Genomic DNA, 15,436 nt, shown 5'->3' with positions numbered 1-15,436 from the left:
CCGTAAGGCCACGGTGATACCTAGTGAGAGTTATAAAATGTTCTGAGATAAACAAAAGCTGCTTTTATACATGAAACCAAGATTAGTACCTACACCTGATTTGTTTGTATTACATTGGTTGGGCAACAAAAGCCTATCAAGATTCAAGAACTACTCAAAATTGTAATACAAACAATACCATTACACTACCACTATCACCATTCATCCTGACCATTTTTCTCTTTTGCTCTCTCAACAATACAGATACAACATTCATGTACAGAACTTCTACTACCTTCTAACAGTAAAACATCACTTTCTTAACATTCTCTTTCAATGCAGGTAACTCGCGAACACATGACCCGTTGTTACTGGTGAAATGTGTGTGTCGCTTTTTCGGGTTTTCTGGCACTTCTGGTCCCATATAGAATCGAGCACGATATGCAGCAAGGTGAGCGTAATAAGCTGGAGGTACTGCTTGTCATGAAAAATGAACAACTTTAGTGGATGCTCAATCAACGTGTATGGTTGGGGATATCAAATTGGAATTAGTTAATAAATGGGTTTGTCAGAGTGTACTCGGTTTTCTCATGAACAAGGGAAAACGTTCGCCAAGAAATAAGGATAAATGAAATGCGCATGGAAACCAAGAATGTGAATACATCTAGACTAAATACAGATTTTTCTACGAGACGTTTGATTGCCATTGTGACATAAGTATGTTCAAGAGGCTTACCTATAGAAACAGACCGAGTGCATCGAGCATACCTGCAAATACACTCAAACTTAAGTAAGCTCAAACGAACATACGGTGGATTAATAAAGTATGCAAATGCATTAACAATAAAAGTACTTACGTGTAACAGAGGTTGTTTGTGAGAGATTGAATCTCATCAGCACTGAAATTGTTCTCATCCCAGAGAACATGATAATGAGCCGGTCTACTTGTCCCCTGCCATTTAAAATTTGATAATATCAAGTGCCATTCAATTGCTGAAACTGTAAAAAAAGATTGTGGTGCTAAAATTGCAATCATATTGATCTCTCTCACAAACACACACAGAAAGAGGCTAATATGTATCTCAAACATTTTAAAAGCACACCTGGATCCCAGCATGACTACAAAGGTAAAAGTCGAACTCAGTAGGATGACAAATCTTTGAATCCACCACGGTCCCTGCAAATGATACACTAAGGTGCTTAGTACAATGAGAGAAAAAAGTAATGGGGAGAATATAAAGGATGTCGAAATTGAAACAGTTGATACCAGGAAGGATATTTCCACTCTTGTCAGTGCTACTTCGATCCTTGTGGTTATTTGCATATAGTCTTGTGTGGTGACGTTTTTGAACGATCACAAAGGTTACTCGAGGCTGGTAGTTTGGTTCTAAAGAGGCACAAGCCTAAAATGAGCAGGCAAATTAGACAAGGAAAATGGGTAACTAAGATACTACTAGGTTTGAACTCGAGCTTAGAGATAATAACTAACCTTACGAATGGCATCCAATTCATATAGCAACACCTGATAAAATTGCCCTTCGCTTACACCATCCCTACGATGTTCATGCAAGAAGTTTGAAATAGCTAAAACAAGCAAGTTCTCAATTTTAAGCTTTCACAGGAACAGAAAAGAGAGCGAGATATGATAGTAAGCTGGATGTAATTTAACTGGTTATCAAATTTGAACCTGTAAAATATGATCCTCAGTGGTTTTTGTCCAGTTGCCTTTCTGAAGGAAATTAAAAGCTCCCTGCAGTGGTCAAGCTTTGGTGTAAATAAAAAAGAAATTGTGGCAGTGAGCTTTAAATTTTGCGTTTAGCTGTCAAAAAAAAAAAAAACATTTTCACGCGTACCTGATCATTCCTCCAGTAACAGTACCCCTTTGAGGATCATGCCAAGTTTTGAATAAGTCCTGAATAAGCTCTTGTCGATGAGCTTGCGCAGATACTAAACCAGCATACTTTGTAACCTCAGGCCAGTCTTGAGAAGCTACGACCTAAACTAATAAATCGTTAGTATGGAATTTGATGATCCATCTCATAGAACTAAAGTAACAAAGGAGATTTCTTGTTATTACTGCGGCAATAGATGGACTGGTGTCCTCTCCAGTTTCTGGATGAGTTACGTCAGCTCCGAATATTATAGTAGGAATGTCACTGACCAAAGGAATTTTCCAACATAGTGCATCTAAGAGTACTGTATTTCTTCCTCCCATCTGCAACAGTGGAGTTAATATGTATACACCACAACTTAACAGGGGAGAGAGTGGAAATGAAGATCTGAAAACTGTACCATATGATTTTTAACTTCAAAATGAATATCTCAGTTTTAAATTTACCTTGACATTGATTTTAAGCGAAACGTTAGCCAGGTACTGTTTGCTTAACTTGAAAACATGTTTTGTTAGACAGCATTGGGATATCAATCCTAAATCTGTCTCGCAAATTCTCTTTAGATCACCTGAACAAGTAAGTGTAATCAGTACGCAAAACAACATATCTTCCTTTAGATACCATTCCCCACAGGAAAACTAACATAGGAAAAGAAAACCGGTATTTGCTTAAAAACATAAAAAGAGCAACTAACCATACAACGACCCGTTGTTATCAGGGAGGATGGCTATAAGTAGATCCAACTCTTTCCCTTTAAGCTTGTTTAAGGCTGCATCATATACATGTTTTAATGCCTTCTCTACTTGATCTGGCCTTGCTGAATAGATTGGCATCACAGGCTCACGGTTGAATTCCTACAATGAAGGATCGAGAACATTTAAGATTTACTTAGGTTCTTTACGCATCCTTCCTACATGAACATCGATATAGAGAACGTTCAAAGGAAATCGGAGAATGACGGGATAGGAATGTCACCATGCCAGAAACTTGGCACATCTGTGCCAGCTCTTGACAAAAGCCACGAACAGTGTTTTCTTGTACGCTTTGTGAGAAGTTGATACAAGCCCAGTAGTTTACAGTGCTTCCATTTATCATTTTCTTCAGTATGAAAAGAAGCATATTAGCATATCGAAAATAAAATATTGGATGGAAAATCTAGAATGAATCTGGAGGCATGTGCCCCCGACAATTGACTTCAGTACCTTGTTCATCATGTTCCACTGACCAACTTGAGGCAAGCAATCTTTTTCTTTCCCGCTATCATGATATTTTAGCTGTACCATAAAGAGACCAAATGAAAGAAATTTAAGCAGCTTAATACAACATGAAAATATACTCATGTTAAGAACACTAATCATCTAGTTATGATGTATGTTACCCATGGGGCAGGAAGAACTCGAGCTTCAAGAGATGCAAGCTTGTCACTTATATTGATGCCAAACTCCTTTGCATAGGGATCTTGATCATATCCATTTTGGCGAACAGTCTGAAAAATGATACAGAAAATTCTGTGTGAGTCATCTTCGTTGGTCGGATTCTCGACAGATTCATATGTTTTAGTTTAGAAAGGACTATATGGACAACTAAACCTGGTTAAGAAAGTGAATTCAGATATGAGTAAGTAACCTGCAAAATGCCCATTTCTTGTTCACGTGGTCTTTGGCATGTAACTTTCAAAAAGGAAGTTATCTGCTTATCGTTTAACCTCTTTGTGTATCTTTGCCCGCCAACAATCTTGCAAGTCTGCAACAAAATGTATGTGGATAAACTGAGAAACGGGCATTATGCGAAAGCTTACTTATCAAAAACAAGACTGCTGATGAATGAGATTTACCTCCATTGGCAAATAGTTGGCCTTCTTTTCATTTCCTACTTGGAGGCAGGGAAGATGTGAGTATTGAATGGTATACCCATACATCTCTTGAAAATACTCCACGACTGATTTCATATTCATTTGCTCATCCACTGGGAACCTATTCAACCAAAAATCAAATAAAGATCACTTCAAAATCAATGTTATGAAGATTAGCATAAAAAAGCTATTAAAGGGAAACAATCTGTACATTAGCTCCCTTGTAGTCTGTGACGTCAACCCTGAAACACGGTACTTTCGTCGTACATTTTCCCTATGAGTTACTTCAACTTTGACACCTCTGAGAGATTTCTTAACCTGCAGAAATCGCTCGCACAGTTACTTGGCTAGAAGATACATGTGGAGCTAACACAAAGTCTCCATATAATACATTTTTTGGTTGCGGGTAACTGCTAAAACTGTTGTACATCCAACACAATAATGGTGGAATATTTCAATTCCACGTTCTGCCTGATTAACTGATATAAACCAAAGCAGTTAACGTTGGCGCTCAATGAGTGTTTACCAGCACATGGCCTACCTTAATACGATCTGCATCAGATAGAGGCTGAGACAATATGTTTTTACCCAAAACTTGAGCAACAAACTCCATTACAGGAAGTGGTTCAATAAAAGCAGCCGAAGAATTGTCTGTAATTGGTTCACACAAGAAAAATGTCATCAACACAACATCTTATAAAATGAGAAACTGACCCATCCATTTTCATTTCACCAAACACAGCATTTACCAATATTTAGAGACAGGCCCATTTGTGTAGGTCTTACACTCTGATAAAATCCACACCATGATTGTAATCCATCTCCAAGTCGTCGTGATCTTCTAATATCAGGAGCATAAAATGATCGTCCGATAGATAAATACCTACACCAAAATTCAAACGGATTTACAATGACCTCAAAGTTAAGCGAATTAACAAGATGTATTCCAGCAAACCCAATTTTCAAGACTAGTGACTAGAGCGAGTGAGTATTGGCCTCAATAATATAGTACTATTCAACACGAGTGAAGAGTTCTAGAATAGAAACCCAAAGCAAGTAAGAAATTCACCTTTGCCTAGGTAATTCTCTTAGAACAATGTCAAGGACTTGAATAGCATCATGAGGAGCATCAGCAATTTTCCCAGCAAGAAACTGACGCAAATGGTCGAGCTCAATTCGAGCCACAAACTTGATTATCACTTTGAATTCCAATTCTCTGTCAATCAAGTATATAGGTAAACAAACAGAACTAGCTAGTTAAAATGTCATTTTCTCTAAAATCTAGTACTTGTAAATATACCAATCACGAGAACTACTGACCTTGTGAGCTCAGTTCCATCATGTTTTTGCAGTATAATCACATTAAATTCCTTTGAAGTAAAAGGAAGTAATCCAGCAGTATACAGGCTTTTCATTCCATCATAAGCTGGAAGTCTCATGCCCAAATCAGTTTCTCTATGAACTTTTATTAATTCAGCCATTATAGCTCTATTCATACCACAAGAACTAACATCAGGCATAATCGTTACCTACATTAAACAAGACAACACCAATTATTATTGAGCCCCCGGACTACAAAATACATAAAAATCTTGCAAAAAGGAATGAAATGAAACTTACATCATAATGAATCAAGTCTGTGTTATCAGATAACTCAATCAAGAAATGATTTGCTTTAACAATACATTTAGTACCGAGCTGACCGAAACCCGGTCTTCTCTGAAACATCAAACCCTTACTGGACACCGGTATAGAAGAAGATATCAAGCTAAGATCATGATTTTCAGTTTGATGTTTCATAGTTTCAACTTGATGATGATGATGATGATGATGAAGAACATCATGATGATCAGTAGTAGTACTATTCATCATTTTGCCTCTACATTTCTTCCTCCTCCTTCTACATACACTAGTAGTACTTTTTTTTTTATTTTCTTGTAAACAATATTTTGATGATGATGATGATGGTAATGAATCTGGTGATGAAGAAGGTGGTTGTCTTTGTTGCTGCTGCTGCTGCTGTTGATGATTCATCAATGAATTTTGTAATGGTTTTCTAGAAATCACATGTTTTTCTTTGGGTTCTTTCATCTGAACTTGAGGCATTTTGTCAAAAACAAAATGAAAAGTCTCTAGAAAGCTGGTGGTGATCTCTCTGTTTTTATGTGCTGATGAATTGATTGATCATACTTTTACCTGTGAAACATAAAGAATGTTAATTGAAGTTTGAAAATGAAAACTCATCAAAAAAATCAAAAAGTACTAAATAGTGGTCCATAATATACAGTAGTACTTTCCAAGAAAATCAAAATCTCTGGTTAATGGGAGGAGGGCATTTATGATTTTTCAAACTCTGTATTTTTTTGCTGAGAAAGATGAAGAAAAGGAAAGGGGGGAGAGAACTGCATGCAGAAGGGATGAACAGAGTTGAGTGAAATAATGAGAGAAATGACAAACTAAGGACTGTGCTTGGACATACCCTAATGACATTTTTCACGTTTTCTCTGAAAATTCTTGAGAATATCGGGATCTTTTTGTTCAAGAAGTATAACGGATGGAGTGGAGTGGAGTGGAGCAGAGAATGAAGAAGGAGGAGGATGGAACTTGGAAGGATAGAAGGAAGCTGCTGGGTTTAAGTAATAAAGAAAGAAAAGTACCGACCGTTGTATCGTGGTTGCTGCTTGGGGAGTAGAAGGATTAAAAGAAGGAAGTACACAGCAATCAATACGAGCTATCTGCTCATAGCTAGATGATAGATTCAAGAAGGAACTAATAGTATAATAATTTGCCTAGAAGAACTAAAAAAGGGGACAAGTAGTAAGCATAAATGTCTACAATGTCTCTGTCTCGATTGAATATTTGTATTGCTTCATTGGAGAATGTTTTCCTACAATTTTTATGTGATGGAGGTCAGTCAAAAACTCTTGGGCAGCCACTAGGAACAAACACTTTGGCTGTTCTCCACTGATACCGTGTTTGTTTGCATCTGACTGGTGACATGGATATGAGTCAATCCCGGACTCGTTGCGAGTCAGATTTTAGATCGTTTGATATCTGACTCAGAACTCCTGATTCGGACCCGTTTGAATCAGGTAACAAAATACCCTTGATTCATGACGTCAAATCACTGACTCACATTTTTTTGAGTCGGTTAAGTCAGATCTGACTCAAAATAAACATATTGAATAAAATCTGATTCAAATCGGGTGACTCGAAATAACACCATGTTTGTTTAGATGTCACTGACAATTTGAATTTGATTTAGCATCCGACTCGGTGTGAATTAAATATCTGAATTGGCTCCCACATTTGACCGGGGGTTATTTGAGTCAGGTATCGTTTTGTACATAATTCGCTGGGCATATATCTAACTGGATTCAAAAAATTATAAAACTCAACGAATTAACAATTTTTGGATCTGATATAACGAGTCGGATTCAGATGTGATTGGTCAGATCCAGACGGATCAATTGAGTCAGAAAAAGATAAACAACATGTAAACCAATAATCATAAATGCAGCTAGGTTAAGGGTTAAAAAGAAAACACAACAACCACTATCTGCCTGGCTATCTGGCCTGGAAACTCGATTCCTGCTGGGAAAAAAAAAATCATGGAAACTGAATGTCCAGTCAATATATTTTAATTTAAAAATCTCAAAAGAAACTTAAATTCAATAGTAAGCTCAATATTCTTCGAAAACTGAAGTTATTACCGTACGGAAATATACATGGTTCTCGTGCAAAAGGTACCTACCACAGTGCAAACAGAAAAAACGGCATTATGTTGTATTTTTCAATACTCTAAGAGGGTGTTTGGATGTACACTCAAAAGTAGCTTTTCAACTTCTGGAAGTCAAAAAGTCAGAAGTCAGTTTGGCGATAATTTTTCAGAATGACTTCAGAAGCAGAAAAGTCATCTTTTTCAGAAACAAAATAGTTTTGCTTTTGACTTTTTGTGAGAAGCAGAAGTCGGAAGCATATTTGTATCTAAACATGCTATAAAGAACCGGACAAATAAATTGAACCATAATGCTTTCTCTTAGCTATACAATAAAGTGGGTTTTAATTACCTTTTCGACAATAGAGGCCGAAAAAACAGTGTTGGTAATAGGGGTACCAAATTTACTTAGAGTGTACCGATTTATAGGAAATGATGTTTTGACTTATATGGATTTTAGTACCCTTAGATATGTTGATATCCTTATTATGAGTCATCCAAGAAAACCTGGCTAGTCTTATAGGGCTTATTTGAGGCCTATCACTAAAGACAAAACGGGATATTTTGAAGTAAGATAAAAAAACCTTATCAAACTATTTTAGTTAATGGCTGATTTGCTCCTGATTAATTAGTATTGATTTAATTGATTAACAAATCTTTAATCTTGTTAACTCGAAAATCAACTAATGTTCATTATCAAAATAAAAAAAAAAATCATCAACCAAGAATTAGTCGATGTTCATATTCTCGTGGGCCAATTTTGTTGATGTCCATCATTCATGTAGAAAACCCAGAATCGGACTATACTAATTACTGCATACATCGATTGTAGCTTCAAAAACAAAGTGAAAGAAATTAAAATTTTCTTTTACCAAGAATAGGTCGATATGAATCTTCACATCCATCGATTATCTGTTGGTGTTGAAAAACATCAAACTTAATTTAAATCCACACTCATTTTCAGATCGAGTATGAAATCATATTCTATTTGAAAACTCGTAGTCATATTGAGTATAAATCATACTCGTTTTCAAATTGGGTGTAAAATCATATCCATACTCATTTTTTATTCGTGTATAAAATTGTTTTCATTGTATAAATTTATATTTGAACTGAAATCGATCATTCAGCTTTTGAATGAGTATAATTTCATACTCATTTTATATCGAGTATTAACTGGGGAAAAAAAGGGATCAATCAGGGTACTTTATAAATGTCCACGTTGGCCGATTATGGGTTGATGATCTTCAACCACGAAGAACATCATGAACATTCGGTAGACGCGTATGTGAATATCAGTTGGTTGCTCAAAATCGCCTAGTGTGGTCATTCATATCAACCGATTCTGGATAGAAACAGATAACCTAAATTTTTGAACATTTTCAATTTTGAATGTATGAACACTCAGACATCTTATTAAGAATAATGGATTGATAAAAAAAAAGTATCTAAAAGAGTGGAATTTAAAAGATTTGGTTTAAGTTTTAATATTGATGGCAACTTACTATTTTCATCAGTTTTAGATATCCTTTATACCTCTCATCTTGGCATGGGAAGAAATTAATAGGCCTGAAATAAGAGCCATATATGCCTCCACTCAAACTAGGGAGGCAAGAAAGTCCGCAAGTTCGACTTTCACCCCCTTCGGAAAGAAAGGGCTCCCAATCTTATCCCATGAGATAATAGCTCTAAGTAAAAATAAAAAAAAAAAATAATAATAATAATAACGGGCCCTACCTCAGTTGGTCAATCCCGTTTCCCAAAGGTGATGCGCTCAGGAGGTCACAGGTTCGAGTCCCCAATGACGTAACATTGCAGAAATTAACATGGAAGGTGGCAGCAACCTGTTCAATTAATGTAGTAGGATGTCGTTGGAGCCTAGCTTGTTAGGCTTCCAACTAGTTTCATGTAATCATCGTTCTCCCATTAATGAAAAAAAAATAATATAATAATAATAATAATAATGAGGGCACGCGTTTGGATACAGTTTTGCTTCTCTAGAAGCAGAAATTAGAAGTCCAGATATTTTGCTTCACAAAAAGTCGATTTTTTTGTTTATAGGAGTCGTTCTGAAATTCTACACCCAAACTGACTTCTTATTTTTTTTTGACTTCTATAAATCAAAAAATTATTTGTGGATGTGTATCCAAACCCACTATAAATAAAATAAGAAAGTAAAATACTTCACGAGTGATGGGACTTGGGAGATCTAGTTCGTGTTGTGACAATCACTCTAAACCGGTTCCAGAGCTCTAGAATCATTTCTGGTTCGGGAGATCTACGCTTTATTCGAGGATAAGTCGCATTGTTTCGTAAGTTTGATTTCAAAAAACTGGCTCTAGTACTATTGTCTGTGACAGAAGATGCCTCCAATCCGTAAACTAGACAAAAGGCATACTGAAGTGGACTAGACACCAGGTGAAAAATGCAAATTTCGTTTAACCTACAAAAGATTTGTCAATCAAAATTTCTTCACATTGGGATTTTGTGTTTTTTCTCAAATAAGATAGAGTTTTCACCATCACAACCCCTTTTTTGTTATCGTAGAATGTGGATACGTGAATTTCATTTCATTTTATTTTATTTTTTAAATCTCAGCCAAATTTCTTTAAGAAATATATACATCTACACTAAACTCCAACTCATGAAAGAAAGCTAATGAATCCATTATACTAAACTCCAAGGAGAAAAAATTGGTGTGATCGAACAAAATGAAAGAATAATGCATGCAATGCATCCAAGTACGTATGCATGGGGATAATGAAACATCCTCTTCAAAAATGCGATCCCAAGATTTGTTTTCTTTTTGGCAGCTTATAGATTTGAGCCCCGTTAAGTTTCATGGAATTATAAATGTTCATGAAAAATCTGGGGTAACTTGCGTTATCTTCCCCGTAAAGACGGATAATTTGCATTAAAAGTAACACTTCCTTTTGTCAATAATTATGTTTATTCTAAGTTAGCTGATTCAGCACTAACTTGGAATAAACGGAATTATTGACAAGAGTAGGTTTTGCTAATTTTAATTTTGTAGGGGAGGTAATGTAAATTATAAATCTTTACAGGGAAGATAACGCAAATTACCCCAAATATCTGACTGCGCTTCAAAAATAAATAATGAGAAATGAACTCAAATATATAACCACAAAATCTCATTTTCAAAAATACCACTATAGCCCTCCGTCTTTGAAAAAAATTTTACTATTTTCTATTCATTTTAAAGTACGGAAAATGGGTCATTTGTCCAAATATTTTTAAATCACGGTTCAAATGGACGAGTAAAAAATAGTTTGGGTGAAATGATCAAAAAAAATAGCAAGATGAAACTGGATTCATCCTAACTTAAATTTAAAAAATAGAAAGGATGAAACTGGATACATCCTGTGTAAATTAAAAATAAGAAAAAATATTTGAAAATGGACATGATGAAACTGGTTACATTCTGCCTATTTTTACATTTTTGTCCATTTAAACAGTATCAAAATCTAACTATCCATTTCACCCAGGAATTATTAATTTTGATCTTTTTAACCAATTTTGTGGTTAAAGTAAAAATAAGATTGGAAAAATCACAGCAACTTTTTCTCAGAAATGGAAGGCAGGCATCCATAAAGAAGAAAAAGAGGGAGACAAGGCTATAGAATGTAGACTGTAGACGGCCCCAAAGCGGCAGTTGTACCGGTAACGTTTTGATTTTTAGACATCATTGGATTGTACACTACTGCCCACATTAAAATGGTGCGTGCAGTTGGGGCCTGATTTGTGGGATTTAGCTGCACCGCATTAGGTAAGCGGTAACTTGATCAGTTAGGTTGCAAGAAAATCGTAGTACTGCACGGGCAGGCGTGCAACAGCCGTGATAAACACTCAAGACATTGATTGAATATTGTAGAAAAGAACTTGTATATTATTATCACGGGCACTCTGGAGACAAGACTGACCAACAACTACCCGAGAGAGATAATAAATTCAAAAGAGAGAATTTTACAGCAGCTTTTTTATGTCCACTTACTCTCTTGCTTTATATGACAGGAGTAGACTGCCGAGTTCAGACTGAGAGAAAAAAAGAGAGTGGAAAACGCTAAAGACTGAACTACTAGCATTTTCGCCTAAAAACAGCCTTGCAGCTGTTAGCAATTATGGAAGCGAGACAGGTTTTAAAAAGAGTTCGTTTTGGCTGAAAAACGCCGACACCTAATAACTATAAGTCTGTAACACTTAAAAGATGAGCCTATCTACTAGCGGGAGAGATGAGCAGGGTTTCTGATAATTTAAGAATGATTTTTTAGGGACCATGATTTTTTTAAGGGGACTATGATTTTATTAGGCCACCTTCCCTATAATGATAAGGGGCGTCCTAAAACGTTGAAATGACTAACCCACTCTTAACCTAATTTAATTTAAAACCAACCTAATAACCACCTATATATATAACCACCACCTCCTCCCACCACCACCGCCGATTACCACCACCACCACCTCCGATTTTTCACCACCACCAACCACTGATTACCACCACCGAGAGCTGGCAAACGGGCGGGACGGGTCTGGCTTGTGACCAACCCGCGGGTTACGGGCTAATACAAGCCTGAGCTCGCGGGTTGAAATTCTTCACGGGTGGTCATTTATCCCACCCGTGCCCGTCCCGGGTAAAGCTCGCGGGTTCACGGGTGCTCACAGGTTACCTGGTTTTTGTTGAGTCAACTCGCCAAAAATCGATTTCTGGGCTATTTCCTTCCACATTCAGGGCATCTAAAGTTCCTTTCCTACAAGCTACAACCTAAGTATCTAACATTCATCCAATTCATTTGGTATATCAATTCAAAAACTCAAAATTGCAAAACTAAACAAATTAGTCTTCTTAAAGAAACACAGACACAGTCACACAGATACTATCATAGTATCATACATTCATACTAGACTTACTTTACTAGTCATTAGTAGTTTACTTTAGTACTTAAGTACTTTAGTTACAGTTACACAGTACTTCATCAGTTCATGATGATAATTGATAAATAATGAAAATAAACTTCCGAGACCGAGACTGTAGATACCATTGTTTCTAATTTGTATCACCAAGTGCGACAATATCACAATATTAATAACCACTTCCTGCACAAAATATATATTGTGTAGTTAATCAAAAAAAGTGTTAACTATCAAAAAAACATCTCCAATCTCTTTTCTATGCAATATTTGGAGATACTGGTAAGTGATAAAACATTCTCATATTCCATGTTTATCTTTGAGTTGCTCCAACTATTCAATATGAATCTGTAATTTCAAGAAAAAATAAACCAAACAAAAAAAAAGATTCAAGTCAAAAACATGGAATTTGCATAATTACCCCGCTTTATATTGAAGAAGTACGCATACTAACTAGACGCATAAGAACTTACTTCCTCCACATCCTCCACTGCCCCATCCTCCACTGCGTCAGGTTCAAATCCTAATATATCTTCTTCAACGATCACATTGTCCTCATCCATATCTTCTTTTCCTATATGGATCATAATAAAACAACCAATGTTATAGATAAGATTTAGACACTCTAACTAAATAAATATTATTGATTTACTTACCAATTCCATATTCCCAATCACGAGTTGTTATTAACGCCTCAGCATTTTCAGGTAATAAGGAACTGCGAAATCGATCAATCACCCTTCCTCCAATGCTAAATGCAGACTCCGATGCGACGGTTGAAATAGGAATTGACAAAATATCCCCTGCCATTCTTGAAAGTACTGGATATTGTTGTTCATGGTTCTTCCAATAGTTCAGGATGTCTAGTGAATTTAGACAACCTTGTACGTCTCGCCAAGATATTCATCTAACTCTGACAAGTCAGTTAATACATTACCACCACGTTCCTGTGTTGCAACATATTCCTGTTGACAAGACACTAGATATCAAGACACAGAATGACAGAATCCCAAACAATCCAACAACCAATTCTTGGGTACATTCCTCATTCTATCATAAGTAATTACAATGACAAATAAACGATATATGGCATGCTCAGAGTTTACATTGACATATTAAATCTGGGTTCAAAGTTATCATCTTGTATTAAAAAAAAAGAACATGTTTTGCAGACTTATACCAATCATGAAGAACTCAAATGAATCAAACTGAACATAAAAGTTGAAATTACCTGAAAAAAATCACTCCCTTCTTGGCAGCAAAATTCCCACCATTTTGAACACTCAAATTTTGAGCTGCACAACTGTTGGAAGCTCTTGAACTTGACAAGGTGTAATACTCATTAAAAAGTGCTTTTATATTACTATGCACTTTATTAACTTGACATTCTAATTCTCTCTCATCAGGATACAACTTGGAGTAAGTAAATTTCACAAAATTCATTTTCGATCTAGGATCTAACACAACTGCCATAGCCAATATAGGACTCAACTCCTTCCAGTAACTATCAAATTTTCTTGCATCTCTTTTACCATGTTCCTAATGAATTCAATATTACTTCTGCTCTCTTTCTTTAGTAACACCTGAACTTGACAAATTCTTTGAAAATACAGATTGGAAGTAGGATACTTACTACCAGAAAAACCTTTGTGAGTTCATGAAACACCTTGAGAAACTTTGTGACTACTTCAATTTGTTCCCATTCTTCATTAGTTGGACAGTCTTCATAGTCTGAATCCACCAACTTCAAATGAGAGAAAACTGGCTTATACAAGATACAACTGTCTAACATAAGATAAGTTGAATTCCACCTGCATAAAACAAACATTCAGTGAGTATCTAAAAAAACATTAATACAAATTATACAATTCTCCAACTTTGTAATTTATAACAGAATAGAAGTGGAATCCCACCTTGTCTTTACGTCTTGCCGAATACCCTTTTTCAGACCAGACATTCCTAAAGTTTCAACAATGTCCAAGAACTTTTGTTTTCTTACTTGGGACTTTTTAAGGGACTTCACTGACGCTCGAATCTTAAGCACGGCTGGATCAATCTTCGTAAGTCCTTCTTTTACAATAAGAGCTAAGATATGAGCACAACAACGCACATGAAAGTATTTTCCATCGTTCAACAAGATCTTCTTTGCAACAAGTCTACTCTTCATAATTCCAGCACAAGCTCCGTTATTTGCAGCATTATCCAAGGTGATGTTGGATACCTTTTCTTCAATTCCCCAATCTTCTATCATTGCAAATAACTTAGAAGAAAGGTGTTCACCTGTTTGAGGTAGTAGAAAGGGGAATAAGTTAACATGAAATTATATTTAAGATAATAAAGAAATAAAATTAAGTGCTTTACTGTATGAGGTGGTGGGGGAGAGAAATTCAGAAGCTTCTTTTGCAATACCCAATCTTTATCAAGATAGTGCGCAGTTAAGCTTATATATCCAGTAGTTGTTACAGAAGTCCACATGTCTGATGTTAGACATATCCTACCTGTAAGGGTAAGTCATACACATTAGCTAGCACATCATATTAATCAATTACTCATACATAAAAGTATAAACAAATCATATGGGTCATAATTTGAAATTTTGAATCATACCTGGAGCAAGTTTCAATCTGTTGCGAATAACTTCTTTTTGTGCTTTATGTTTCTTTACCACATCGGCTTTCCCAGTATTCCTTGATATTGGTTTAAAGTCATCATTTAAATAAGCACATATATCCCTAAACTCTTTCCACTCCACCAAAGCAAATGGAACATTTCTTGCAATGAGTAAAGCTGAGAACAAATCCCGTAATTTCATTGATCAACCTTGCGTACACGGGTAGACAGCTGGCTATTTTGTGAAGCTAATATCATCTGCCCTACGTCCATAGACTGACGTTTAATGCACTTATGCCTTTTCATGGCTGAGGTTCCACCTCTTTGGCTTTCATATTTATATCCTACATTACAAGCCTTGCACACCCCCTTCGTTGTACCATCCTTATACTTAACGAGTTTAAAAAATTCCCAAACTTCGGATCTAAGTCTATTTTTCTTTCCACGTGCAACTTGTGC

The 15,436-nt window shown here is 35.9% G+C and overlaps 2 protein-coding genes across 3 annotated transcripts; both read right to left on the bottom strand.

Moving 5' to 3' along the window:
* Positions 1-48: 48 nt before the first annotated feature.
* LOC113284488 (protein argonaute PNH1-like) lies at positions 49-6,497 on the bottom strand. 2 transcript variants are annotated; one of them, XM_026533973.1, is made up of 23 exons: positions 6,385-6,497; positions 5,344-5,919; positions 5,044-5,252; positions 4,793-4,939; positions 4,473-4,606; positions 4,265-4,374; positions 3,935-4,041; positions 3,706-3,844; positions 3,498-3,614; positions 3,250-3,357; positions 3,074-3,145; positions 2,847-2,969; positions 2,566-2,725; positions 2,318-2,439; positions 2,057-2,194; positions 1,833-1,975; positions 1,667-1,729; positions 1,469-1,532; positions 1,247-1,382; positions 1,083-1,156; positions 837-931; positions 716-747; positions 49-453 (listed from the first exon to the last, which is right to left on the bottom strand). In XM_026533973.1, the coding sequence occupies exons 2-23, from the start codon at positions 5,827-5,829 to the stop codon at positions 278-280; spliced, it is 2,955 nt and encodes a 984-aa protein (XP_026389758.1). In that variant the 5' UTR covers positions 5,830-5,919; positions 6,385-6,497; the 3' UTR covers positions 49-277. The 2 variants fall into 2 exon arrangements, with proteins under 2 accessions (XP_026389758.1, XP_026389757.1); XM_026533972.1 differs by lacking the exon at positions 6,385-6,497 and adding an exon at positions 6,203-6,322.
* A 6,742-nt stretch (positions 6,498-13,239) lies between these two features.
* LOC113280669 (zinc finger BED domain-containing protein RICESLEEPER 1-like) lies at positions 13,240-14,685 on the bottom strand. The gene is made up of 4 exons (XM_026529267.1): positions 14,281-14,685; positions 14,013-14,178; positions 13,613-13,906; positions 13,240-13,332 (listed from the first exon to the last, which is right to left on the bottom strand). Exons 1-4 carry the CDS (start codon positions 14,616-14,618, stop codon positions 13,240-13,242), a joined length of 891 nt encoding a protein of 296 aa, XP_026385052.1. The 5' UTR covers positions 14,619-14,685.
* Positions 14,686-15,436: the final 751 nt, after the last annotated feature.

This window comes from Papaver somniferum, chromosome 5, assembly GCF_003573695.1.
Source record: "Papaver somniferum cultivar HN1 chromosome 5, ASM357369v1, whole genome shotgun sequence".
Classification (NCBI taxonomy): Eukaryota; Viridiplantae; Streptophyta; class Magnoliopsida; order Ranunculales; family Papaveraceae; genus Papaver; species Papaver somniferum.
This window is presented reverse-complemented; position numbering and strand designations above follow the sequence as displayed.